Source organism: Polistes dominula, unplaced genomic scaffold, assembly GCF_049000335.1.
Source record: "Polistes dominula isolate Pdom_NZ unplaced genomic scaffold, Pdom_raw_medaka contig_26, whole genome shotgun sequence".
NCBI classification, from domain to species: domain Eukaryota; kingdom Metazoa; phylum Arthropoda; class Insecta; order Hymenoptera; family Vespidae; genus Polistes; species Polistes dominula.
Window position 1 is genome coordinate 2,209,273 of NW_028300939.1, and position 27,176 is coordinate 2,236,448.

The following is a 27,176-nucleotide window of genomic DNA, read 5'->3' on the forward strand; positions in this document are numbered from 1 at the left end:
AAAAGAAAAAAAAAAAAATAATAATAATAATAATAATTAACAAAAGTTGGGGAAAAGAAAAAAACACAAAAATAATTGAAAAGAAAAAAACGTTCTTTTTAATCATTAAACCAAATTAGCTAAATTTAATGCAATAATAATCTCCCATTAAAATTTGCCAATTATTGCTCGCCTCGCTAATAATAATAATAACAATAATAATAATAATAATAATAATGATATTTAAAAATAAGTAATGGTATATTTAGAAACAATAAAAAAAGAATAAAACAAGAATGAAAATAAAAAGTATTGTGTGTTCGTTCGTGTATCATTAAAAAAAAAAAAAAAACACTTCTCGAAATTTATTTATTCATTATTTTATTATATTGTTCATTCTATTCTTTTATTTTTACAACCCAACTCACTCTCATTGTTTATTTATTTCATTTTTTTTTCTTTTTATAACAAGAATTTGTAATTTTATTGTCATCTTGTATATAAAATATACATATATATGTATATATGTATATAAAATAAGTATTGTTTATTTTTAATTTTATTAATATAATTATATATATATATATATATTAATTAATTAATTAATTATTATTACTATTTTATTTATATATATATATATATATATTAATAATATTAAATTAAAATTAAATTAATTAATTTATGAAATAATATTAAATTTTATTAATATATATATTGTTATATATATAACAATATACTATTACTATATAACATTATACTATATATAGTATTAATATTAAATTAAAATAAATTAATTAATTTAAATAAATATTAAATTGTAATAATATGTATTATAATAATTTTATTTATTATAATTATAATATATATATATATTTTTTATTTTTTATTTAAGGAATAAGGATTATAAGAATCTCTCAGCTTGTTTATTTAATTATCACACATAATTCATATCAAATATATTTGTTTTATAATTCACTCGCAAAGATTAATCACTCAATCAATTAATATCAATATTTCTAATCTAACAAGACTTATGGTTTTCTTATGGTTGCCTTTTTTTATTTTGTTTGTTCTTTTCTTCTTCTTCTTCTTCTTCTTCTTCTTCTTCTTCTTCTTCTTCTTCTTCTTCTTCTTCTTCTTCTTCTTCTTCTTCTTCTTCTTCTTCTTTCTGCGTGATAAGGTGTGTTTTACGTTTTACGTTTCTAATGCTTGTGTTTGGTTTTTTTTTATATTTAACTAAAAAGCTTTTCAAACATTCCAATAGCACGTTCCTCTTCGTTTCCAAAAAAAAAAAAAAAAAAAAAAAACAATAAAAAATAATATACAGACTATTATTCATTATATACATATATATACATAATGTAAAAAAAAAAACAATAATAATAATAAGAAGATGATATGAAAACAAGAAAATTTGTGATTGATAATTTATTGAATGACGTATATCGTTATTATATGTTCACAGAAATTGATCCTGATCGTCATCTGCTCGACGATAGTAGTCATCATTTTAATTATTATTTTGGTACTTAGTTTAACTTAAAAAAAAAAAAGAAAAAAAAAGAGAGAAAAAAAAAACACGGGACCCGTGATATACGAGAATTTCGGCTATAATTAGGGATACATGTTTTACACATACGCACTCATCATACAACACTTACATACAAATACATATATACATATTACTTATATAAAATACATACCATAAATGTATAAATACAATTGACGAATAGCAAAACAAAAACGCGTACAATAATTAGACATTATTATTATTATTATTATTATTATTATAATATTAGAATGAAGAATAATTATGAATAATAATTATTAGGATAATTAAATATGAAATGTCTGATTTTTGAGATGAAAATAATCCGTGTAAATTATCAGACATTTCATAATTAATAATCTAATTAGAAAAAGATTTAACACGAACGAGCACGTGTTTTTTATTTTCTTTTTTTTTTTTATTTTTTTTTCTTTAAAGATCTGTCGCTTTCTTCTCGTTGTTAAATGTAATTTGTTTTAAATGATTATTTTCTTTTTCTTTTTTGCCAAAGAAAAAAGATTTCAACTGTCAAATAAAATTCAAACTGCACAACAATTTATCGCAAAATTAAATCTCATTTTTTTTTTGTTTATTTATTTTTTCATTTTGTTTATTATCTGACACACTCACGAAAGTTTGTGTCACTCCAAAACAAAGAACAGCATTTAAAACAAAGCTCAGGATTTTTTTTTCTTACTCAAAAAACAACCATAATAAATAAACAACCGACAATTAATCTACACACGCACACATTTACTTGGCGAATTTCAAATATATTTTTTTTACATACACACACACACACACAAAAAAAAGAAGACTTTTCTTAGAGTTAAACTTTTACAAAAATCACAAAGAAATGATAAAGCTGATGATGATGATGATGATGATGATGATGAAGATGATGAGAAGGAAAGTGAATAAAAAAAAGTAGAACAGATTTACAAAAAAAAAAAAAAAATATATTGCATAACAACAGAGAAAAGAAAAAAAGAAACCAAAAACAAATAACTTTAATCCGCTATCGAAAATGCACAATAAAAATAAACGTCGAAATAATTAATAATAATAATTAATAATAATTAATAATAATAATAATAATAATAATAATAATAATAATAATAATAATAATATTTATTTCGACGTGTTGTGGTTCCTCCTTCGTGTTCGTACAATTTTAGCGTATTTTTCACTGCCCTTTTTTTTCCATTCATTTTTTCATGTATCGTATCGTATGATTACATTTTTTTCTTCTTCTTCTTCTTCTTCTTCTTCTTTTTCATCACACCTGCATATCACCGTTCCTTGATAAGAGACGATTAAAATTAGAATTGTAAAAAAAAAAAAAAAAAAAAAAAAAATACAAAATAAATAAAACAAAAAGAAAAAAGAAAAACAAAAAAAGAACAGTAAGATTTCCTAAGTAAACGAAACAAAACAAAACAAAACAAAACAAAAAATAAATTAATAAATATTTATTCATTACGTAGATTAAAAAAAAAAAAAAAAAAAGTAATGTGAAATGATTAATAAAAAGAGAAAGAAAATAATAATAAAAAAAAATAAAATAAAATAAAATAAAATAAAATGAAGAACAAATTGATATAGAATATATTAAATAAAAAAAGGGATTTGGGTTTTTCAAATCGAAGAACATTGTTCAATCTTCCTCGTATTGGATAATTTATTCACATCTCAGTTTATAATCATAGTTTAATATATTTAAATAATATTAATTAATTAACGCGCTTATTAGCAAGAATTTTTCTTGCCATTGATTTATTTACGATAACACTTATCATTTTAATATTGTTTCTTTTTTTCTCCCCCTCTCCATCTTCCGTTGTATTATTTGATTTAATTTAACGATCATTTAATTATTTAATTAATTAATTTATATAGAGAGGGGGAAAAATATACACTGTATATATTGGGATCTCTGGCAGGGGTGTGGCGTAGCAAAAATTCGACCTATCTAATCTAATTTTGAATTTAGCCACCAGATAGCGTATTCAAGTACTGGAAATCCCACGTGGCGTAGCAATTCGAACTGTCTAATCTAATTTTGAATTTAGCCACTAGATAGCGTATTCAAGTGCTACAGATCTCAATATATAAAACGTTACTTAATAAATCTTTGATCTAACTAAAAAAAACACATTTTTTTTGTGTAGAAATTCAATATACAGGTGTCGAGTCATAAATAATTTCCGTTTTTTGTTTATGAGACTAAGAATGGCAATTCTGCGACTGATAAGTGCACGACATCTTTTCATGGAGTTTTTTGTTTGTTTTTTTTTTTGCACTCTTTGCATCCGTTGGACGTATCCATTGGATTTTGTTTCCAATATTACCTTTTAAAAGGGTTCGATCAAAGTCGGAAAGACGTCCTTGCACTCGGTTCGTCTTTTTAAGCTCGTATCTCCACAAGGGTAATTTTACAAACCAATTTTCTGACTGTCCTATCAGTTATCAAGTCCTGCACCGTATTCGCTGCATTTTTTTACAACTGCCACTTTAGTGCCATTGGCCTTGTTTCAATTCTTAAAGCATTTCATGTCGAATATGCACTTTTTTTACTATCCATTTTGAGAGGTTAAGAAAAATGGGTTAAATGTAACATTGATTACATCGAAAAAAGTTGACAGAAGACTAAACTGAATCCTCATTTATACAGTGATATCAAAAATGTGGTTGTTTTGATTACTTATAGTAGATAAATACGAAAAATAGATACGGAAGTTACTTATGACTTGATCTAATAGTTTGAAAGTCCCTGTGATACATACGTTTGAACTTTTTCGGTACAGGTGTCGGATATATCCGGCAGCTACGATCAAAACTAAATTTACAGTTGGTAAAATTCTATTCTAGTTTACAGGAGTATTAGATGAGGATGATTTTGCAAATATGCATAAAACACTTTGGATTATTCGAGTTTTAGGTTCCTCTGATATTAACGTTTGAACTTTTTCAGTACAGGTGTCGGATATATTCGGCATCTACGAACGAAAATGTGTTGAAAATGACAAAACTGACATGTATGTGTCAGATCAAAGATTTATTCAGTGACATGTTACACTCCTTAAGATTTTTGTCTGTTGTCAATAGGATAGACGAAATATTTGCGTACCGGGTGTCATTATTATTTTGTAAATAATTGCAATTTGTATAGAATTAAAAAAATAGAATGAAAGAGAGAGAGAGAGAGAGAGAGAGAAGGAAGAGTGATGAGGAGCATAGAACAGCAAATTTAATTAAAAATAAATTTATTAAAGTTTCTCTTTCAACGTGTAAACGTTTATCGTCAATAAATAATAAAAAAATATATATATATATATTAAATAATCGCGTTTAAATTAGGTTATTTAATAAAATAAAAAATCATATGATATATATATAGAGTACATCAAATTACAACTAAACAAACTTAACGAACGAACGAACATAATTCAACGTAGAATTAATTATAAACAAATAAAATAGAACAAAACTTTGCATTGATATGGGGTGATGATAAAATGATAGGACAAGAAAGGGCATAGGGAAACAAACGAAAATAAAAAAAAAATAAAAATAGAGAAAAAGAAAGAAATAAAAATTAAATAAACTAAATTAAAAAAAAAAAAACCATAATATGTAAATGTGTTAAAATTTGCTCAACGAGAGATGTTCATCAAGGACTAAGACGATTTTAAACGTCTAATGAAAAACAATAATTTTCAAATTATTAAATGGAAAGAAAAAAAGAGAGAAAGAGAGAGAGAGAGAGACAGAGAGATTAAATGTAAAGAGAGAAAAAGAGAGATAGGAAGATGATGGACAAACAAAAAAATTAAAAAAATGGCACGAGACGGTGTTTCGATGACGAGCATCCAACTTCCGATGTAATCCAAGGTTAGTTTAAACATTCTCTCGATGGTCTACTGTATTTTTATACATATATATATATATATATATTCTTTCTTTCGTTCAACCCCCTCCCCCATATTCTTCGTTTAATCTTTTAGCCAGTCGTGTCACAACAACGAGTATACTCGTCGTGAAGAAAATGATAATTATTCTTTTCTTTTTCTCTCTTTTTTTCTGCTTTTTGTTTGTTTGTTTGTTTGTTTGTTTATTTATTTATTATTAGAACACCAAGTATACTCTTCATAAGAAAGAGGAGGGGGTAGGAGTAGAATAGGATGAGGAGAGGAGAGGGAAGTGGGGAGGGGGAAGTTTAATTATTCATTGGTTATTTAAATAATTTGGATATTAATATAAATAGTATTAAAATACAATTGTCAATTCTAATGAAGAGTATAATTACTCTAATAATAATAATAATAATAATAATAATAATAATAATATATAATAATATGATAATAATGAAATATTTTTTTTTTCTAATGACGATTATACTCGGTATAATTAACAATTTATTTGTAAGTGCATGTTTTCTCATTTAAATCTTACAATTAATTAATTAATTAATTTTATTTTAAATTTTATTTTATGCATTTCTTCGATTCAGTATTTGCTTGTGTATTATACACATATATATATATATATATATATATATATATATATATATATATATATATATATACGTACGTATGTATTTGTTAGAATGAAAAAGTGAGAGGGTTGAAAGTGAAAGTGAAAGTGTGAGTGAGAAATAATGAAAATGAAAAAAAATTTGTGTTCAATATGCACACAAACTAGTCTATAAAACGAATAAACACAAAACTTGCATTATGCATGATTTTAAATGCACATTATATTCAACAACACAACTTAATGTTTATATTCGATGAATAAAATAACAACAACAAAAATAAAAAAATAAAATAAAAATTATAAACAAAGAATGATTGATGAAATTTTAATGATAAACTTTCGTCATTTTTTCTTATTCGTATTTTTAATACTTGGACAAATGTTTTATTTAACGCACACTTGTAATATTCATTTAATTTCTTTATTTACTATTGTTTAAACAAAGCTTTGTAAATGTTAGTTGAATATATCCTATCGTTACCACTATTATTATTAATATTATTATTATTATTATTATTGTTAGAAGTATCGCTTAGGAATTATTAAGATTGCTATCGTAATTGTTGCATAACTTAAATTTTAATGATACTTTGTTAAATGCACGTTAATTAATTAATTAATTAATTGTTATATATATATAGAAATATTTCAGCCGTGTTTATATTAGTTCGACGAACGGCTATTTTGATTATTTTGTAAAAGACAAATACATATTTTTGTTAATACATATTGTTATATTTGTATCTATGTGAAACACCTTTCTTTAACAGAAAAACTGAGTGAGAAAGTGAGAGTAAGTGTGTGAGAGAGAAGAAAGAATTAGAAAAACATCGATGTTTTACGTGGGAATGAAAAACTTGGTTTACCTAGTGTACCTAGTGTATCTAGTGTACCAAGTGTATTTGGTGTACCAAGTGTATTTGGTGTACCTGGTTTACTTGGTGTACCTGGTATACTTGGTATACTTAGTGTATCTAATGTATCTGGTGTACCTAGTGTACCTAGTTTACTTAGTGTACTTGGTATACTTAGTGTACTTGGTATACCAAGTGTATTTGGTGTACCAAGTGTATTTGGTGTACCTGGTTTACTTTGTGTACCTGGTATACTTGGTATACTTAGTGTACTTGGTGTACCAAGTGTATTTGGTGTACATGGTGTACTTGGTGTACCTGGTATATTTGGTGTGCCTAGTATACTTAGTATACTTAGTGTATCTAATGTATCTGGTGTACCTAGTGTACCTGGTTTACTTAGTGTACTTGGTATACTTAGTGTACTTGGTGTACTTGGTTTACTTAGTGTACTTGGTATACTTAGTGTACTCGGTGTACTTAGTGTACTTAGTGTATCTAATGTATCTAGTGTACCTAGTGTACCTGGTTTACTTAGTGTACCTGGTATACTTAGTGTACTTAGTGTACTTAGTGTACTTGGTGTATCTGGTGTACATAGTGTACTTGGTATACCATGTATATTTGATGTACCTAATATATCTGGTGCACCTAAGGTACCTGGTGTACCTAATATATCTGGTGTACCTAGTATACCTGGTTTATCTGATGTACCTAGTATACCTGGTGTATCTAATGTACTTGATGTACTTCATGTACTTGGTGTACTTGATGTACCTGGTGTACCTGGAATCGTTTAAGAGTTTGCTAATTGTCAATCAATTTTATATGAAATTGAATGTAAGTCTGACGGTACTAAGAATTTTTATTGACTAAACCACGAGTCTCCTAGTACACTTGGTAAATTTCCTTCTAATTGGTATAAATTTAAATAAAATTGAAATAAACAATATTATGAATAATTCTATGAACAATTTTATACAGGCTAACGACGAATGACATCCTCAGGAAGCTTACCTGCCGACGAACGAATCAAGACCCAATTCTATTCTTTCAGGTGTTGTCAGGGAGTACGACTTTTTTTGTTTGTTTCGTTTTTAACGAACAAAAAAAAATATAAAAGAAGGGTAACGAAGGGTTTGTTGAAAAGTTACGGGTGAAGTAGTGTTTAAAAAAAAAAATGAAATTTAAAATAAACAACATATATATACATAATAAATAAATAATAATGGACAGAGGCGTTTACAATCCTAAGCACACCTGTGACAAATTTATCAATAATTATAAATGCATAATTAAAAAAAAAAAATTAAAAATTAAAAAAATACAGATAGTCGTAAAAAAAAAATATTAATAATCGTCAAGGCCGTACATATATATATCTATAAAATAAATAAATAATTATTATAATAATTATTATTATTTAAAGACAAATTATGTGCGTGTATTCTTATGATACATAATGTCAGGTTAGGATAAAAAAAAAAAAAAGGATAATAAAGAGAGTGAGTAAGAAAATTATGATTGTAAAATATAAAAAAAAAAAAAACTATTGTAATATCTACCTTTTGTAATCGATAATCGAATTTTTGCTGATCCTCTGCTAACAACAACCATTTCAACGAGTACAGAAGAAGATCATGATCATGATTTGCCTTGCCATACTTTGTGTCGTCTTGGCAACTACCATCGGTGGATACTTCGGCCTGTGAACATCAGAAACAGGTATAGTCATAAATTTATTTAATTATCTACTTAATTTTGTGTAAATTTAAAAAGAAAGTAAATAAACAAATTGTACAAACGTAAAACATGATAATGGTTGGTGAAAAAGTAATCCATTTGATGTTAACTTCAATCATTTATTTAATATATTTCGGATTATCTGATTTTAATCAAACATGCACCATTTTGTTCGTTTATTTGTTGCCATTTTAATGGTATCTTCATAATGTCAGTCTCATAAAAATCTTAGTCCCTATTTACAAAACATCCTAGTGATGTCCTAGTGATGTCCTAGTGATCGATTTTTTACAATCTTCTGTTAATGTCAATTTCTTATCACTAAGGAAGTTTTGAAAATGGAAGAAAAAGATAATAATCACTTGGTGCAAGGTCTGAACTATATGATGGTTGCATCAAAACTTCCCAATTAAGTTCCTGGAGCTTTTGTGGAGTCATTATGAACACGTGTGGCCTGGCGTAGTTCTGATTGAACACAACACTACTCCTGGTTGGCTAATTTTGGCTGTTTCTGGTCAATCACTTGCTTTAAATGGTCCAGTTGTTGAAAGTAAAGATCCATATTTAGTGTTTGGTCCATATTTAAGCAAGTCATAATAAACAATTCCTTTCCAGTCCCATCAAATGCACAGCAGAATCGTTTGAACTGTTTCATTGCACCTTGACCACGATCAATTTGAACACCCTGTAACTCACAACTGAATGGACTAAAAAAAAAAAGGGTAAAGGAATTTTTTGTAGCTGTAAATGTCACCTTTCTAACAAGTATAAATTTGAAATTGTTTGATTAATATTTTACGAGATATCGATAACTATAGTCATCAGTAAATGAAAGATCAGAAAAAGATAGAGTTGATTTCCATTTTGAACACCCTGTAGCTCACAACTGAATGGACTAAACAAAAAATGGTAAAGTAATTTTTTGTAGCTGTAAATGTCACCTTTCTAACAAGTATAAATTTGAAATTGTTTGATTAATATTTTACGAGATATCGATAACTAAAGTCATCTAATGAAAAAATAGTGGATATATCTTTGACTTCCATTTCGAACATCCTGTAGCTCACAATTAAATGGACCAAACAAAAAATGGTAAAGGAATTTTTTGTAGCTGTAAATGTCACCTTTCTAACAAGTATAAATTTGAAATTGTTTGATTAATATTTTACGAGATGTCGATAATTAATATGAATTACTTTTTCCCCAACTTTATATTACATGTATACTTATATATATATATTTAAACCGAGGTGGATGCACCGGGTATTTTCTTCTGTCTTTTTTAGGAAAATTCGAAAGGTGAAAAAGGCGAACGTATTAATCTGATGCAAATATATATAAAAACAAACAAACAAACAAACAAACAGAAGAGGAAGAAGAAGAAGAAGAAGAAAAAAAAAAAAGCTCGTCGCCGGCAGCCAATCGTACTTCACGCATATCGCCCCCGACAAACTATAACTTAACTAATTAAAACTAACTTATAACTTGCAACGACAACAATAAAAAAAATTAAAAAAAAAAAAAACATACAAGACGACAGAAGACACCCGTCAAGTGAAAAAAAAACAAAAAACAAAGCAATTTCAAATTTTGGTCATCGCTAATGAAAAAAAAAAGAAAAGGAGAAGAAACCCCCCCCCTCCCCAAAAAAAAGAGAAAAAAAACCAGAAAAGAAAAAAAATAGAAATAATAATAATAACAATAATAATAATAATAATAATAATTTAAAAAAAATAATAATAAACAAACAAAAGCTCTCTCACATCTAATCCAAAAAGCACGAGTTCTTCGTTCGAAGTCGTAAAACAATGATTGTAAAATATAAAAAGGGTGGCTAAAGAAGAAGAAGAGGAGGAGGAGGAGGAGGAGGAGGAGGAGGAAGAAGAAGAGGGAAGAATCGCAGTTATTTCGAAAAAAGGGTCGTCGCCATTATTATCCATCACTATTCATCATACTTCTTCTACAATACAATACTTAAAATAATCAACATCATCAAACGACCATCATCCTTTCCCCCCTTTTTACTTCAATGCTTTGAGTATTACAGTTGCACATTCTATCCAATAAAATAAAATAAAATAAAACAAAATTAAATTTTAAACAAAAAGAAAATTAAAAACAATGGATCATCATCATCATCATCATCTATTAAAAAATTATTTAAACAATTATTTGAATGAGTTAGAAAATGTTATAATGTTCTGTAACGATAAACAAATTTGTCTTTTTCTGTATCATCTCAAAGAAGATAAATGAAAATGAGAATATGGTAAAAGTATTTGAATTAATAAGAAGATTTATGGTGTTAATAAGAAAAGTTATGTTTATATTTTTGAATGAAAGTAAAAAAAAAAAGAGAAAGGGTTGAAGGGAAAGAAAAGGGTGGGAGAGTTTGAATATTCAGTTTCTTTTTCTTTACTCTTACGAGTTTCTAAATTGAAATATCGATTGATATTTCAGTTTTTTAGATTTTCGTAAAAGTTCTGATGATCGGTCAATCATTTCATCGATAATTTCAATAACAACAATAATAACAAAATTAATAATAATTATTAACAATAACATGAAAAATATATTCGAGCCCCCGGCGGTACACCCATAATGGAGTTTTTCTGTAACGCGAAATACGTGCTACGGTTTTTTTACTATTACTGTTGTATTTATTATATATATATATATATGTTATATTAGCTATTAATAATACTATTACTATTTAATATTTTCGGGGAATAAATAAATAAATAAATAGATAAAAAATATAATTGTTTTTTAAACGGGGGCAGAGTCGCTCGGTTTGATTAATTGGTTGATTAATTGAATTGAATTGAATTGAATTGTACTTTGCGACTCTATGTTTCATTATCTGTGATTTTTAATAACTAACGAAATTATTATTAAAAAAAAAAAACAACAAAAAGGAAAGAAAAAGGGCTAATAAACATAATAAACTAATTAAGAACAAAAAAAAAAGAAATTAATTAAAACAAAATAACTTGGGAATTAGTTATTCGTAGAAAGTCACATTCTGAGTCAAATAGGGCTAGATTTTTCTATCAATTCTATATATTTTTTTTTCTATATAAATAGATTGTTTAATTATCTTTTAAACAAATTTAATTAGATTAATTTAAATAATTTAATAATTAATTTAATAATTATTACGTATCCAATTCACATTCAGTTTTTTAAACGTGCACTTTAAAACATATCAAAGAAATGATTTGAAACAATAATCGAATTCTGATCTAACTTTTATTTATTTAATTAAACTTTTTATTAATTAAATTCTTCTCATTTTTTTTCCCTTTTTTTACTAAATTTCTTTTTATTATTATTATTATTATTATTATTATTAATCCTTTGCACTCGAGTACAATTTCGGTCCAAATTACTGAGAAACATTTGAACTTGTATCTTAAAATCATTTATAAACAAACAAATTTATACAAAATAATCAAATTTTCATCAAATTGATTTATTTTTATATCAAAAGAGAAGAAAATTTTGAGAATTATTATACTCTGTAATTAGTTTTTTGTATAATATTTCGTAAAACAATACCTAAGATGAATTCTAGGTGTTTATCAAGACACGAATCACAATAATTTGTTACTTCCCACCTATTTCCAGGTGTATTACGATCAGAGTTAACCTTACAGTCCCTTTTCAACCCTTTAAGTATTATCTTTAAAGAAATATCTTATCATACATCGTAAATAAGCAGATAGATTCAACAAAATGACTTGAAATCAGCCAGTCGGGCGTTGTATCAGCGCCAATCGACTTGCCACTTAAATCTAAGAGTGTAAAGGGTTAATATTATTAATTTTTCTTTTTATTTACTTCAACACGTCGACCCTATCGCGTGGTTAATTGTTAAAGAATTTCTGTACTGTTAATAACAGTAGAAAAATGAAGAAATGAAACAAATTGAAACGAAATGAAACGAAATGAAACGAAAATCAGTCAGTCGGGCGCCGTATCAGCGCCAATCGTGTTCAAAAATTTCTGTACTGTCAATAACAGAAGAAAAATGAAGAAATGAAACGAATTGAAACGAAATGAAACGAGATAAAACGAAAATCAGTCAGTCAGGCGCCGTATCAGCGTCAATCGACTTGTCACTTAAATCTAAGAGTGTAAAGGGTTAATATTATTAATTTTTCTTTTTATTTACTTCGACACATCGACCCTATCACGTGGTTAATTGTTAAAGAATTGTTGTACTGTCAATAACAGAAGAAAAATGAAGAAATGAAACAAATTGAAACGAAATGAAACGAATTGAAACGTAACGAAACGAATGAAGTTAATACACACCGTTGTATTTTGTGGATCTTGATATATGATCGTGTAAACTACACAAGCAAGAGCCAATTAAGAAAACTGTACTCGTAAATTTTCTAATCCCGGGATTTAACGTTTACTTTGTCGTATTTTTCCTTTCCTTTCCCCCTCCCCCATCCCTCTTTAATACCTTTTAAACCTTTCCTCCCTTCTATCCCTATTCCCAACCAATCAACCTTTCCACTCGTGTTTTTGAAGAGACGATAATAATTCGATTATTAAGAGACGTCAAGACCAATAGGTGTTCAGTGAAAAATAATGGATATACAATCAATTCTTCCGATATAATATATTTAATTCGATTAGCATGCGTAGTCGGTTAACTTAAAAAAAAAAAAAAAGAAAAAAAAAAGTAATAATAAAAAATAAAAAAGAAACCGTAAATAATAAAAATAAATAAATGAAAAAGAAGAAGAAGAAGAAGAATTAAAGAAGAAAAGGGTGGACAAGAAAATGTGAGATTTAGATTTAAATAAATAATAAAATTCAACAAAAGTAATAAAAAAAAAAGGGATGAGAGAAAAGGAAGGATATTAACCTTAGTTACGTCCTTAATAAAAGAGAGAAAGAAAATATAATAAATGAAAAAATGTACCACACAACGATTCTAGAATGTGGCGAACGAATTTCCAAGTGTGTGTAAAAGAGAAAGAGAGATAGAGAGATAAAGAGAGAGAGAGAGAGAGAGAGAGATAATAAATTTTCAAACGAGAGAAAAACAACGAGTTGCTTAGAGATTTAATTATTATAAACAATTATTATTTAAATTTATGTATACTTTGAAGAAAAGAAAAGAAAAGCAAATGTTTGTGCGTTGTTTCTCTCTCTCTCTCTCTCTCTCTCTCTTTTTATTTTTGTGTTTAGAATTTTGTTTTTTGGTCTTTTATTTTTCTTTTCTTATTTTTGTTTTTGATTTTTGTTGATTCATTTGAAGTGTGTTTCCATTATTCGTTTCAACGCGCACGTGTATAAAAATTAATGAAATGTATAAAAAACAAAAAGAAGACAAAGGAAGGCTTTCATTTTAAAAAGAAGATGTGTACTTTTAATTTTTCTTTTTTTGGGCCATTTCGTGTTACACAAAACGCCATTAGGGTTATTTGGGATTGTCTGCTGAGGGATCGAATCAAATAAAAACGCGATCGTCTTTACGAGAACGATGATTTTTCGCATTTATTATAAACAAATTCTTGATTTGTGATATTTAAAGAAACAAAGACAGAAAGAATATTAAAAAAATTAATATACATGGACAACAATAATAACAAACAAACAAAACAACAACAGTAACAACAACAACTTCAACAACAACAGACATTTGTTGCCACTTTCCTTTCACAATTCCATTTTTTTTAGGTCATATCATTTTACTAGTTTCTGTATTCGAATTATTTAATTAATTATTAATACATAAATACATACATTCATACATATATACATACATATATTCATATATCTATACATACGTATACCACACTTGTACGTATTGCATTCCAACTAACACTATTTCAATTATTAATACATAAATAGATACATTCATACATACAGACATACATATACACATACATCTATACATACGTATACCAAACTTGTACGTATTGCATTCCAACTAACACTATTTCAATTATTAATACATAAATAGATACATTCATACATACAGACATACATATACACATACATCTATACATACGTATACCAAACTTGTACGTATTGCATTCCAACTAACACTATTTCAATTATTAATATATAAATACATACAGATATACATATATACATACATCTATACATACATACATAAACCACACCTGTACGAATTGCATTCCAAATAACGCTATTTCAAAAAATTGCACCTGTAAAAATTAGGCTTGTGTATATTATTGTTATTATATTATTTTATTTAATTATATTATAAATTATATATTATATTATATTATTATATTATTTTATTTAATTATATTATATATTGTATATTAATATTATATTATATATTATATATTATTATTTTATTATTTATAATTACAGTTAAGATTATATATAATGTAATTGATATGAATACGGCTATTTTATTTATTATTATTATTATTATTATTATTATTATTATTATTATTATTATTTATAATTATATAATATAAATAATATAATGTTTATTTAATATATTTTTTATTTTTATAATATTATTTATTATTATTTATAATTACAGTTAAGATTGTTACTAAATTGTTCGTATTTTCTGTCCTTTCTTCTTTCTTTTTTTTATTTTTATTTTTTTTTTTTCTTATAGAAAGTTAGATCAACATTGTCAAATAATAATAATAATAATAATTTCTATTATTATTATTTAACTACAAAGAAAATATATAAAAGAGTAAATTAAAGAAATAAATGTTAAAACCTTTATTATTTTTTCATTCTCCTAGAATTCTTCTTTTTCTTTTTTTATGGGAAATAAAAAATACATAATACTCCATATATATATATATATAGTTTACGTTGTTAAAAGAATTACTAGGGGATAAATTTTATTATTATATAAAATTTATTATAATATTTATAGAAGACACACCAGCCATACACATACATACACATACATATACACACATATACATATATACAAGTCGTAAAAAAGAAAAAAATAATAAACTTTATATGTTAAATTAATAATTAATTGAATTTTTACAGTTAAGTGCATGGATGTTACGTAAGTTACCATCACATACACATAAGAAAGATAATGATAAAAAATCAGAGGAGGGTAGGGGTGAGGGTTGTGGTAAATAATACGAATATCAAGTTTCACAAATTTGGATACAACAAATTAGATTTTTGAATTGAATTATTTATTTTTACTCTCATTCATTCATTCACTCACTCATTCATTGATTCATTCATTCAATCATTGATAAATTCATTGATTGATTCATTCATTCATTCATTTATTGATTGATTGATTCATTCATTCATTTATTGATTCATTGATTGATTGATACATTCATTCATTTATTTATTCATTGATTCATTCATTCATTCATTCATTCAGACAACCATTTCGAAGACCATTTACAACTCTAATATTAAAATGCGACGATGACAACAATTATTAAAAAAATAATAATAATAAACGAATGAAATAAATCAATGAATGAGTAAACCGAAAAATAAGAAAAGAAAATTCCCCAAAGAAAAGAAAAAACCCACAAAAAAAAAAAAAATAAAAAAAATGCGAAAGGTCCATCGATTCTTCTCTTTCTGTCAATCCCAAAGTGGACTTTCTTATTGTAAAAAAATAGATAAAGAGAAATAAATAAATAAAATAAAAAAAAACATGCAATACAAAAAGAAAAAAAAAAGAAAGAAAGAAAGAAAGAAAAAAATTAAAACACAAAACCATTAAAAAAACAAGCTGCAGCAATAATAATACAAATATAGGTGTTACGAAAGAAGTTGACGAAAAAAAAAAAAAAAATAAATAAATTAAATTAAATTAAATTAAATTAAATAAAAAAAAAAATAAAAGAGTGAGAGACGAAGAGAGAGAGAGAGACAGAGAAGTGTAATAAAAAGAGGGATGAAAAGTAAACGAAAAAAAAAAAAAAAAAAGAAAAGAAAGAAAAACGATAACAAAATTTTCATTCATAAGAAAAAACAAGAAAAATAATCATCTCCTGTTGGACGAGAGAAGTGCTGTATATTTAAACTTTTTTCGTGCGTCGTTCGTATATTACTATCATAAAAATTAATTAATTAATTAATTAATTAATTAATTAAAAAAAAAAAACACGAAAAAAAAACGAAAAAAAAAAACGAAAAATGCATAAAATCGCTCAACATATACATACACATCTCAACACACATCATAAATAATAAATAATAAAAACAACAATAACAACAACAACAACAACAACAATAAATAAAGGAAAAAGAAAATGGTGTGTTATACATGCAAATAAAAATTCTAGTTAGGTGAGCGCACGATCGTGATGAAGAATAAAAAAATAATATAAATATTATTATATTATATTTAAATTATATTTAAATTATATTTAAATTATATTATATTATAATTATATATTTAAATTATATTATATTTAAACAAAACAAAGAAATAAAACGATTATCTCGCTAAATAAAAAAAAACAAACAAACGCCCAGCTGTTCTCACCGATTACGAAGTGAACACGAGTGTGACGTCAACAAGAAAATGGGAGGGTTGTTGGGTTGAAATTATAAAATGGAGAATGAAAGAGAAGGAAAAAAAAATTCAAAAAGCAGCTTTATTATTATTAATAATTATAGCGAAAGAAAAATAATAATAATAATAAATAAATAAATAAATTCAATGCGAACGGAGAGAGAGAGAGAGAGAGTGTGATGATAAGCAGCGTTAAATAATGTTAATAATGTTTTGTTGAATATATTATATAAACGTTGAAAAAATACATACATACATACATAAATACATACATACATACATACATTTAAAAGATTATGGGTTAATGTTTCAAATGGTATAATGGGCAAATGAATTATGACACACATATAAAATAAAATAAAAATACAAATCAATATTGTGTAATAATGATTAATATTTAAACTATAAACGATAATAATAATAATAATAATAATAATAATAATAATAATAATAATAATATTGATTATATATTAAAGAAAATGAAATAAATTGACTCTCATATTTAAGGTCACACACACACCCACACACACACAACACACACCTTGCATTGTACAGACAAACATAATAATTGTTAGTTAATTAGGTAGCTATTATTATAAATCTATTTACCCCCAATTAATAATCCAATGGAAATATTCACGAGAAATGGCAGATAATATTGTGTGGGAGTAAGAAAGAGAGAGATATAAGATTCAAAAAATAAGAGAGAGAGAGAGAGAGACAGGAAGATAACCAAAGTTGAATTAATTGTCACAAAAATACCGAGTGAGATATAAAAATATGAATTAAAAAAAAAAAAAAATATGATGTGCGAATAGGTAAAGAGACCCGTTGCAAAACTCGTTGATCCATTATTGCAAATATAAATAAATAAATAAATAAATAAATAAATGGAAATATTGACAAAGAAAAATAAAGACACGTTAACACACGACGAGCAAAAGAAAAAGTAAAGGATTTTGGAACCTCGTTCGGTTCTATTATCCTTTTGGTTTTTTTTTGTTTTTTTTTTTTTTTTAAATATAATTAAGTAGATTCTTTAGAAATCGGGTTTTCAGCCCCCCCCCACCCACCCACTCACCCCACAATTTAAATTATAAAAAAGGGGAAATAAGTCATTCAATCAGTCACTTATTCACTCACTCACTCAATCATCCTCACCTCCCCCGACTTCTAATGAAATAACGACAAATATATATCTCTCTTTAGTATTTATTATAAACAAAAAAAAGTATTAACAATAAAAAAAAAATGAAGTGTTTCGATGATTTTTTGATTGGTCCACAAAAAAATTGTTTCAATTCAAAATTAGATCTTTGCTGATGTATAAAGGACGAGCAATACGAAAGGGTTATTCAATTGTTTTGTTTCTTATTCTTATTTTTTTTTAATTTTTTTTTTTTTAGAAAATACTTCAATGGGAATTATAATATAATATAATAATAATAATGAAGAAAAAAAAGTGGTCAATTTTTCAAATTAAAAAATAGCAAAGTTAGAGGATGCAAAATTGAACCGGTGTTTGTCAAAATGGACACAACTTTCCGATAAATCTAATATATGCAACAAAATCTTCAAATAATTCTGTACTCAAGGGGTTAAAATAAGAATAAATAAAATGAAATGAAAAAAAAAAGATAAAAAAAAATAAAAAAGATAAGATAAATTGACAAAAATAAATTGAAGATTATAAAAGGAGAGCGTGTGTGTTAGCGGTCATCTTTCGTATAATAGGAATTGAAATTGATATACTACATGTATATATATATATATATATATATTCATAAATATATATATATAAATATATATATATATATATATATATATATATATATATATATATATATATATATATATATAAAAATAATTTGTTTCTTATCGTTACATTATATATATAAATATATGTATTATATAAGTGTTTTGCAACTTAAACATAGAACATCTCATCTGTTATTATTAATATTATAATTATTATTATTATTATTGTAATTATTAATATTATTATTATTGTAATAATAATTATTATTATTATTATAATTATTATTAATACAGTGACTACGATCGCACAATGCACGGGTTCGGCCTAAAAAAAAAAAAAGAAGAAGAAGAAACAAACAAAAAAAGTAAGACACAAACGAGAGCTCGTTCTCTGCGATCGATTTCTGATATAACCCATAAGAAGAAGAAAAAGAAGGAGTAGGGGATGAAAGAGGAGATGGAGGTGGTGAAAAAGAATGTGAAGGTGGAAGTCGAGACGCCAAAATGGGCCAATCGATATTCAAAATTGAAAGATCGTTAATGTGTCGTTACATTCTTATTATAAAATGTTTGTAGAAAAATTCGAAAGGTTTTAATTAACCCTTTTGTTTACACATTTGTTTAAATAATTATTCTTTAACAATTTTTAAATATTAGAAAATAATTAATTATAATAATAATATTAGTAATAATAATAATAATAATAATAGAAAAATTAGGGATTATTTTGAAAATGAGTCAAAGAATTAACTGAAAATTTTGTTATCAATTTTCAATGACGTATTTAAACGTCATGTGTGTTTTTACCTAAACAAATGCATGACGTATTGATACGTCAAATGTAACCAAAAGGGTTAATTAGAAATATTACACATTACTTTGAAATGAATCAGAGAATGAACTTAGTTAAATCTCGTTGTCAGTTTTCAATGACGTATTAAAACGTCATGTGTGTTTTTACCTAAACAAATGCATGACGTATTGATACGTCAAATGTAACCAAAAGGGTTAATTAGAAATATTACACATTACTTTGAAATGAATCAGAGAATGAACTTAGTTAAATCTCGTTGTCAGTTTTCAATGACGTATTAAAACGTCATGTGTGCTTTTTCCTAAACAAATGCATGACGTATTGATACGTCAAATTTAACCAAAAGGGTTAATTAGAAATATTACACATTACTTTGAAATGAATCAGAGAATGAACTTACAATTAGTTAAATCTTGTTATCAGTTTCAATGACGTATTAAAACGTCATGTGTGCATCTTTGTTAAATGCATGACGTATTGATACGTCAAATGTAACCAAAAGGGTTAATTAGAAATATTACACATTACTTTGAAATGAATCAGAGAATGAACTTAGTTAAATCTCGTTGTCGGTTTTCAATGACGTATTAAAACGTCATGTGTGTTTTTACCTGAACAAATGCATGACGTATTGATACGTCAAATGTAACCAAAAGAGTTAATTAGAAATATTACACATTACTTTGAAATGAATCAGAGAATGAACTTACAATTAGTTAAATCTTGTTATCAGTTTTCAATGACGTATTAAAACGTCATGTATACATCTTTGTTAAATGCATGACGTACTTATACGTCAAATGTAATCAAAGGGTTAATATTAACGCAATTTATTTATGTGTCATTAGATTTGTTTGTTAATTACGACGCGCGTTTATTAAACCTTTCAAATTAAAATTGAAATTGAAATAATTTAGAAGGGATATAAACAATTAAAATAAGAAAACGAGTTAAAAAATGTTACGGGGAATAAATAATGGAAATGTAAATGTAAATGAAATGAAAATGAAATGAAATGAAAATGAAAATGAAAATGAAAATGAAACATTTCGTGGAATGTGAATAAAAAAAAAAAAACGGAAATAAATAGATAAATAATTAAACAAATAAGTCACGTGTATGAAAGATGAGAAAAAGAAAGAGTAAGAGAGAAAGAAATAAAATAAAATAAAATAAATGGAAAGATAGGATTATGTTAGTGAAAAAGGAGTTCAATGCCTGATAACGAATGATCATAAATTGCGTACGAATGGCGAATGAATGAATGAATGAATGAATGAATGATATGTAAAATCGAATGAAATAAAAATGAAAGATTGATAGAAAATGTTGCATTAAAAGTGTGTCTCAAAAAGAAAGAGAGAGAGAGAGAGAGATAGATAGATAGAAAGAGAATAATGTATACATGTATGATGATGATGTATGATACTTTATGTGTGTATGATACTTATGTATGTATGTGGATGTGTGTGTGTGTGTGTGTGTGTGTATTTAAACAAGATCTTGTCACGTTGGTGCAATTATTATATTGAGAGGCTATTTCAATAACCTTATTAAGTGTCAATTCCACTTTCAAACGTAAATCGTAATTAAAATAAAATAAAATATGAAAAAAAAAAATAAAATAAAATAAAAAAAAAAGAATAATAATGTGCGAACAAACAAACAAACAAACATAAAAAAAAAAATACTAATTAAAACACACACACGTAGAGGAAAATTAAAATTAAAAAGAACAAAAAAAAAAAAAGAATAATAAAAATAATAAAAAGAAAAAACAAGAGTGTGATGAATGAGTAGAACACAAATGAGAATGAAGGATTGATAAGGAATGAGCTGCAAAAAAAAAAAACAAAAAAAAAAAGATGAATGAAGGAAGAAGAGAGTCGTAGACGACAAAAATAAAAAAAAAAAAAAAAGTTAAAAAAATAAGGAAAAAAAAATGAAAACATGCGAGAATCGCGTCGTGCCGGCGATTTTTCGATATTATCGTTCAGCGATTTAAAAAAGTGAGATTATATTATTGATAAAATTAAAAATTATTGAAGTAAAAACATTTAAAAACAAACAAATTAATAAAAATTAATAAAGAAAGAAAGAAAGAGAGGATAGAGCATGAAAGAATGAGAGAGAGAGAGAGAAAGAGAAAGAACGAACGAACGAACGAACAAGAGTGAGAGAGAAAGAAAGAAAGAAAGAAAGATTGAAGTAAAAATAAATAATAATATAAAGTATAATAAAAAAAATGAAAAAAATCATAAACAAGAAAAGAAATGAATTAATAAACAAAAACAACAAGAATAACAACAAGAACAACAACAATATAGTATGTGCAAGAGTAACAGAGATATCAATACTTTTTATTGTAGGTATTTCATAGGTGAGATATTCATAAAGATAACAACAACAACAAAAAATAATTAATAATAATAATAATTAATTAATTAATTAATTAAATAATTAATAAAATAAATAAATAAATAAAGGTATTGTATTAATGATCACTTATAAATGAAATCAACGGTGTTTTTCTGCCTATACGTATTTACGTCTCGTACTTTTATGTCAGACGAGCACTTATAATAGGACTTTCTCTCGTGTAAGAAAAAAAAAAAAAAAACAAAAACCAAGACAAAAAAAACCTGGAAAAAAGATTTAAAAAGAAAAAAAATGGAAAAAAAAAAATAACAAACAAAACAAAATACAAACAAATAAACAAATACGAATAACATTTCATTTTCGTTATTCTCTCTATTATCATTATTATTAATATTATTATTATTATTATTATTATTATTATTATTATTATTATTATTATTATTATTATATAATGTTATTATTAAACACTGTACAAAATTGGCAATAATGTTAAGAAAATACCTTCTATATATATATATATATATATACATAATCGTTACTTGTTATAAATAAATAAAAAATAAAAAAAAGAATCAAATGAAACGATCATTCGTGATTGATTATTCAAAAACATAATAATAATAATAATAATAATAATAATAATACCGAGAAAAAAAAACCCAATCACGAATGGTGGTGGTGGTTTGTTTGTTTGTTTGTTTTTTTTTTGTTTTTTTTTTATTAACGAGTGACGATTATTAACTGCTGTAGAGCTAAATATTGTGATCAAGTGAATGTGCCCTTTCATCGTGTAATCAAGCACAAAGGAAAGTTTCCTCTATCAGTATATAAAGGTAGGCCTCTCTAGTCCGTTTATCTCAAATTCTATTTAAGAGATATACACGGAATCATTTCGCGATAACGATGATCAATCGTCGACCAACGAAATACGAATCCAACGTGTATCATTCAATCCCCAATTTATAGAAAATCCATTTTTTATTTATTTATTCACACCTACAACAACACTTGTTTAAGATAAAATCAATAAAAGAATCATACTTTAATCTATATAATAAATAATCATGACTCCTTTGTTAATAAACAAATAATTCGCGATTAATAAAATAATATTACGATTATAAATTGAGATGTTAACTGTCCTATCTTTCAAGTTGAATGAAACTGCACATAGTGTGCAAAAATTTTATTCAAATCGGTTCAGTAGTTTAGGAGTTCATTGCGAACAAACAACGTGACACACGTAATTCATATATATATATAAATATATTAAAAAATTGAAATATAAACTATTCTATCTTTCTAGTTGAATGAAACTGCACAAAATGTGCAAAATTTTATTAAAATCGATTCAGTAGTTTAGGAGTCCATTGCGAATAAACAACGTGACAAGTAATTTATATATATATATATTAAGAAGAAAGAAGATATCATAATTTTATGATTAATTACATTTATAATTATTAATTTTAGAAGATATCTTGTTGGATTCGTTTTATCGTATTAACACGTTGTACGCCACGTCAGTCATCGATGACTGACATTAGACTCTACGTTTAGGCCACGTCAGTCATTTATGACTGACATTAGACTCTACGTTTAGGCCACGTCAGTCATCTATGACTGACATTAGATCTTACGTTTAGGCCACGTCAGTCATAAATGACTGACAGCGTATTAAATGTAACATCTAAGACTGCGCACGTGGCCTGACAACAAGGACTTCCTTGAAAAATAAATGTGGGGCGTTGAACGTGTTAAAAAGAATAATCTCATTTAAAGCGTGACGATGTAAAGAATCAATTTACAGAACCCACACTATCTCATCATCTTACGAATGATAAAATAAAAAAGAAATAAAAAATGAAAAAAAAAAAAAAAGAAAAAATTAATAAGCCAAGCGTTTTACTGTACAATTATATTCTTTTACGTTAACGACTTACCAATTGAGTAATCGGGTAGTATATTTTACATTACTGATATATATATATATATAGTAGCGTTATACTTATCTTATCCCTAATTTTATATATATAATTAAAGATAAGTATTTGCAAAAGAATTATAGTCAGCACTGCAGTGAAGTTTACTATATACAATATTATAAATAACAGCCCGTATATATATATATATATATAAAATAAATAATAACAGATTTGAAAAATAAAACCGACACGATGTTCAATGTATTTAAAAAAAAAAAAAAAAAAAAAAAAAAAAGATCTTCTCGAAAACGGTGAAGAATATTATGATGATAATATATCGGGAATATATTACGAGGTGTCATTATTTTTCTGTTCCGCCTTTTTCTTTATTCCGCTCCTAATTTAAGGATCTTAAAAAATAAAATTAAAAGAAAAAAATAAATAAATAATTGAAATTACATTAAATAGAATAAATATAAAATGCCTCGTGTTAGATACATGTATTACAATTTATTAAGAAAATAATATATATATATATATATACATATAAATTTGATTATACACAGCCAGTGCTCTTTAAAAATTAATTGAACTATCCTAAAAGCCTAAAATATATTATTATTAAAATGCTGAAAGTACATATATATGGAAATGAAATCCTTGTTAAATGTAAGGCCAAAAATATTAGGTTATTATATTTAAAAAAAAAAACAACAACAACCTTGGAGTGTTTATAATAACTCCAAATTTAAAACTTTGGAAAAGTTTCGCATTAACATTAATAATAATAATAATAATAATAATAATAATAATATATTATTACAATAATAATATTATAGTCACAAAATGAAAATATTGTAATCTCATAAAAAAAAAGAAAAAAAACCAAAATAATAATAATAATAATTGATTATTGTACGTGTCCATCATTTAATTAGGGGCAAATCATGGTATCATCATTATCATAAACAACCTTTGCTTTAGAAACAAGTTGATCTTGAAATTGTCCATCATCCGATAATTGTTCTGGACCATGTAGAGCTTTTTCACGAATAAAGTGTCTTACTATTGTAGGATTGACATACGACATTGTCAATCTACAACCCCATGTTAATAATACTAGAGGCTGTAATATGCAAAAAGAAAGAAACAAACAAACAAACAAATAATACATCATTAATTAGTCAAACAATATACATAATGATTATAAACAATTAAACAATGTATTACTATATATATATATATATATTAGTTTTGTCTTCTTATTATTAACATAATAATGTCATTTACATGTTTCAAATGAAAAAAACAAATTATCAACTTTTCAACTTACTCTATTTGTGTCCAAAAGATTGTACGGTGTTATAATATGTCGCCAAAGACAACTTTTAACTAAAGTTTTCAAACGTTTCACTTCTAATGGATTAGCACATGGATGATATAACATAACAACAGCTCCATGCTAAAAAAAAAAAAAAAAAAAAGAAATACAATAATAAAATAATATAAATCATGAAATAGAATTGGTTAATAAATTGTGAGATTAAGTGAAATAATTACCTCCATACTATGAAGCCATCTTTGTTTTGGTAAAAATTTATATTCACCATAAACAGGCCATAATGGTCTATGCGTTCCACTGAACAAAACAAAATGAAGATTTTTACATATGTAGAATTATACATATATATATATAAATGTGAAAATGTTATCTTCAATGTAACATAAAAACAAAAAAGAAAAGAAAAAACTCACTAAATTGGTAAATCATCGTCATATTCTATCTTCTCGTTCATACATTTATGAGCAGCCTATTTAATAGAGAAATAGATAAATAAAAATGTAATATTTAAAATTGATCATTTTTATTGTTATAATAATAATAATCATCATCATCATCAAGTAAATGAAATTCTTCTTACCACATATGCTGTTGGTACATTTTCACAGTACAATATAGGAATGATTTTGGTGTTAGGTATAATACGTCTGTTGTAACAAGTATGATTTACCGGTGATCCATTCCAATCAATCGTTAAATTTGTCTGTAATACAAACTCAACGTTATTATGAGCTTGACAAAAAAATGTGACAACAAGTGTTGTAAGAAAAAAAAACAAAGAACCTTTTTATCATAATTGCATATATATATATATATATATATATATATATACCTTAGCATCATCGCATTGTGTAGATATTATACCCATATGTATTGAATTTATAAAATTCTGTGAATAATCATCATGAGAATATTCATTCTTAGGTAATATTTTTGGTGGTGGTGTAGGATCACCAATTCTATCCGGCATCCATCTACCAGTCCATGTTTCCAAATCATTGTCAATATTCCTACGACTACTTCCTCTTCCTCGTTCGCCATATGTTCGAAGCAGTTTAAGGAGATTAAATCCTGATTGTTCTCGTGAATCTAAAATATTGTATAATCCAATCTTCGAGTACATCAATATTTAGTTTTATGCGCCTTAAACAATATACATATATGTGTGAATGTGTATATGTCAGTGGTATGTGTGCATTGTGTGTCTGTGTGTGTGTGTGTGGTGTGTGTATATGTATATATACATTTTTGCGCACGTTTTTATGTATATATGCATACTATTTGCATTTAGGATATTCTATGTATGATGAAAAAGATTCTTTTGAATAGGTTAGAAATAATACAAACTTGATGACAACAATAACAGTGATTCAAAAAACTGATATTAAACAACCTTCATTTTGTTCAATATATGCATTCACGTAGTCCAATGTAATTAGGCAGGTAAGAAGTAGTAAGAAAAGTGTTCCGTTCATCGTGTGTTGCTTACAATAACACCTGTTAGCACGTCAAACGTCACCAGTAATCTGTCATAGGTTAGGTCACTTACAGTTGGACACGTTGCGCTCTCTACCGGAAAGATTTTAGTTATAAACTTATATACATAACATAAAAGTATATATATATATATGATAATACATATATAGTGTTATATATATATATATATACTATATAGTGTATATAGTGTACTACGAGTGTTATAGTGTACTATAACACTATATATATATATATATATATATATATACATAATACATATTA

At 25.6% G+C, this 27,176-nt stretch overlaps 2 protein-coding genes across 4 annotated transcripts in view; one reads left to right on the forward strand and one right to left on the reverse strand.

The window, feature by feature from the left end:
* Syx1A (syntaxin 1A) overlaps positions 1 to 24,039 on the forward strand; it is a 63,299-nt gene extending 39,260 nt beyond the window's left edge. Inside the window, exons 9-11 of one of the 3 annotated variants that reach the window (XR_016176253.1) lie at positions 1,445 to 5,422; positions 7,906 to 8,646; positions 9,951 to 24,039. Coding sequence is in view for 1 of the 3 variants with exons in the window: in XM_015329997.2 (XP_015185483.1) it covers positions 8,553 to 8,633 (81 nt within the window). In the remaining 2 variants the exon portion in view is untranslated. The remainder of the gene's footprint in view (positions 1 to 1,444; positions 5,423 to 7,905; positions 8,647 to 9,950) is intronic. The other 2 variants (XR_016176254.1, XM_015329997.2) reach the window with 2 other exon arrangements.
* LOC107071209 (uncharacterized) lies at positions 14,055 to 26,998 on the reverse strand. Its single transcript, XM_015330001.2, has 7 exons — positions 26,812 to 26,998; positions 26,251 to 26,507; positions 25,999 to 26,121; positions 25,832 to 25,887; positions 25,637 to 25,715; positions 25,410 to 25,538; positions 14,055 to 25,202 (listed from the first exon to the last, which is right to left on the reverse strand). The coding sequence occupies exons 1-7, from the start codon at positions 26,891 to 26,893 to the stop codon at positions 25,011 to 25,013; spliced, it is 918 nt and encodes a 305-aa protein (XP_015185487.1). The 5' UTR covers positions 26,894 to 26,998; the 3' UTR covers positions 14,055 to 25,010.
* Positions 26,999 to 27,176: the final 178 nt, after the last annotated feature.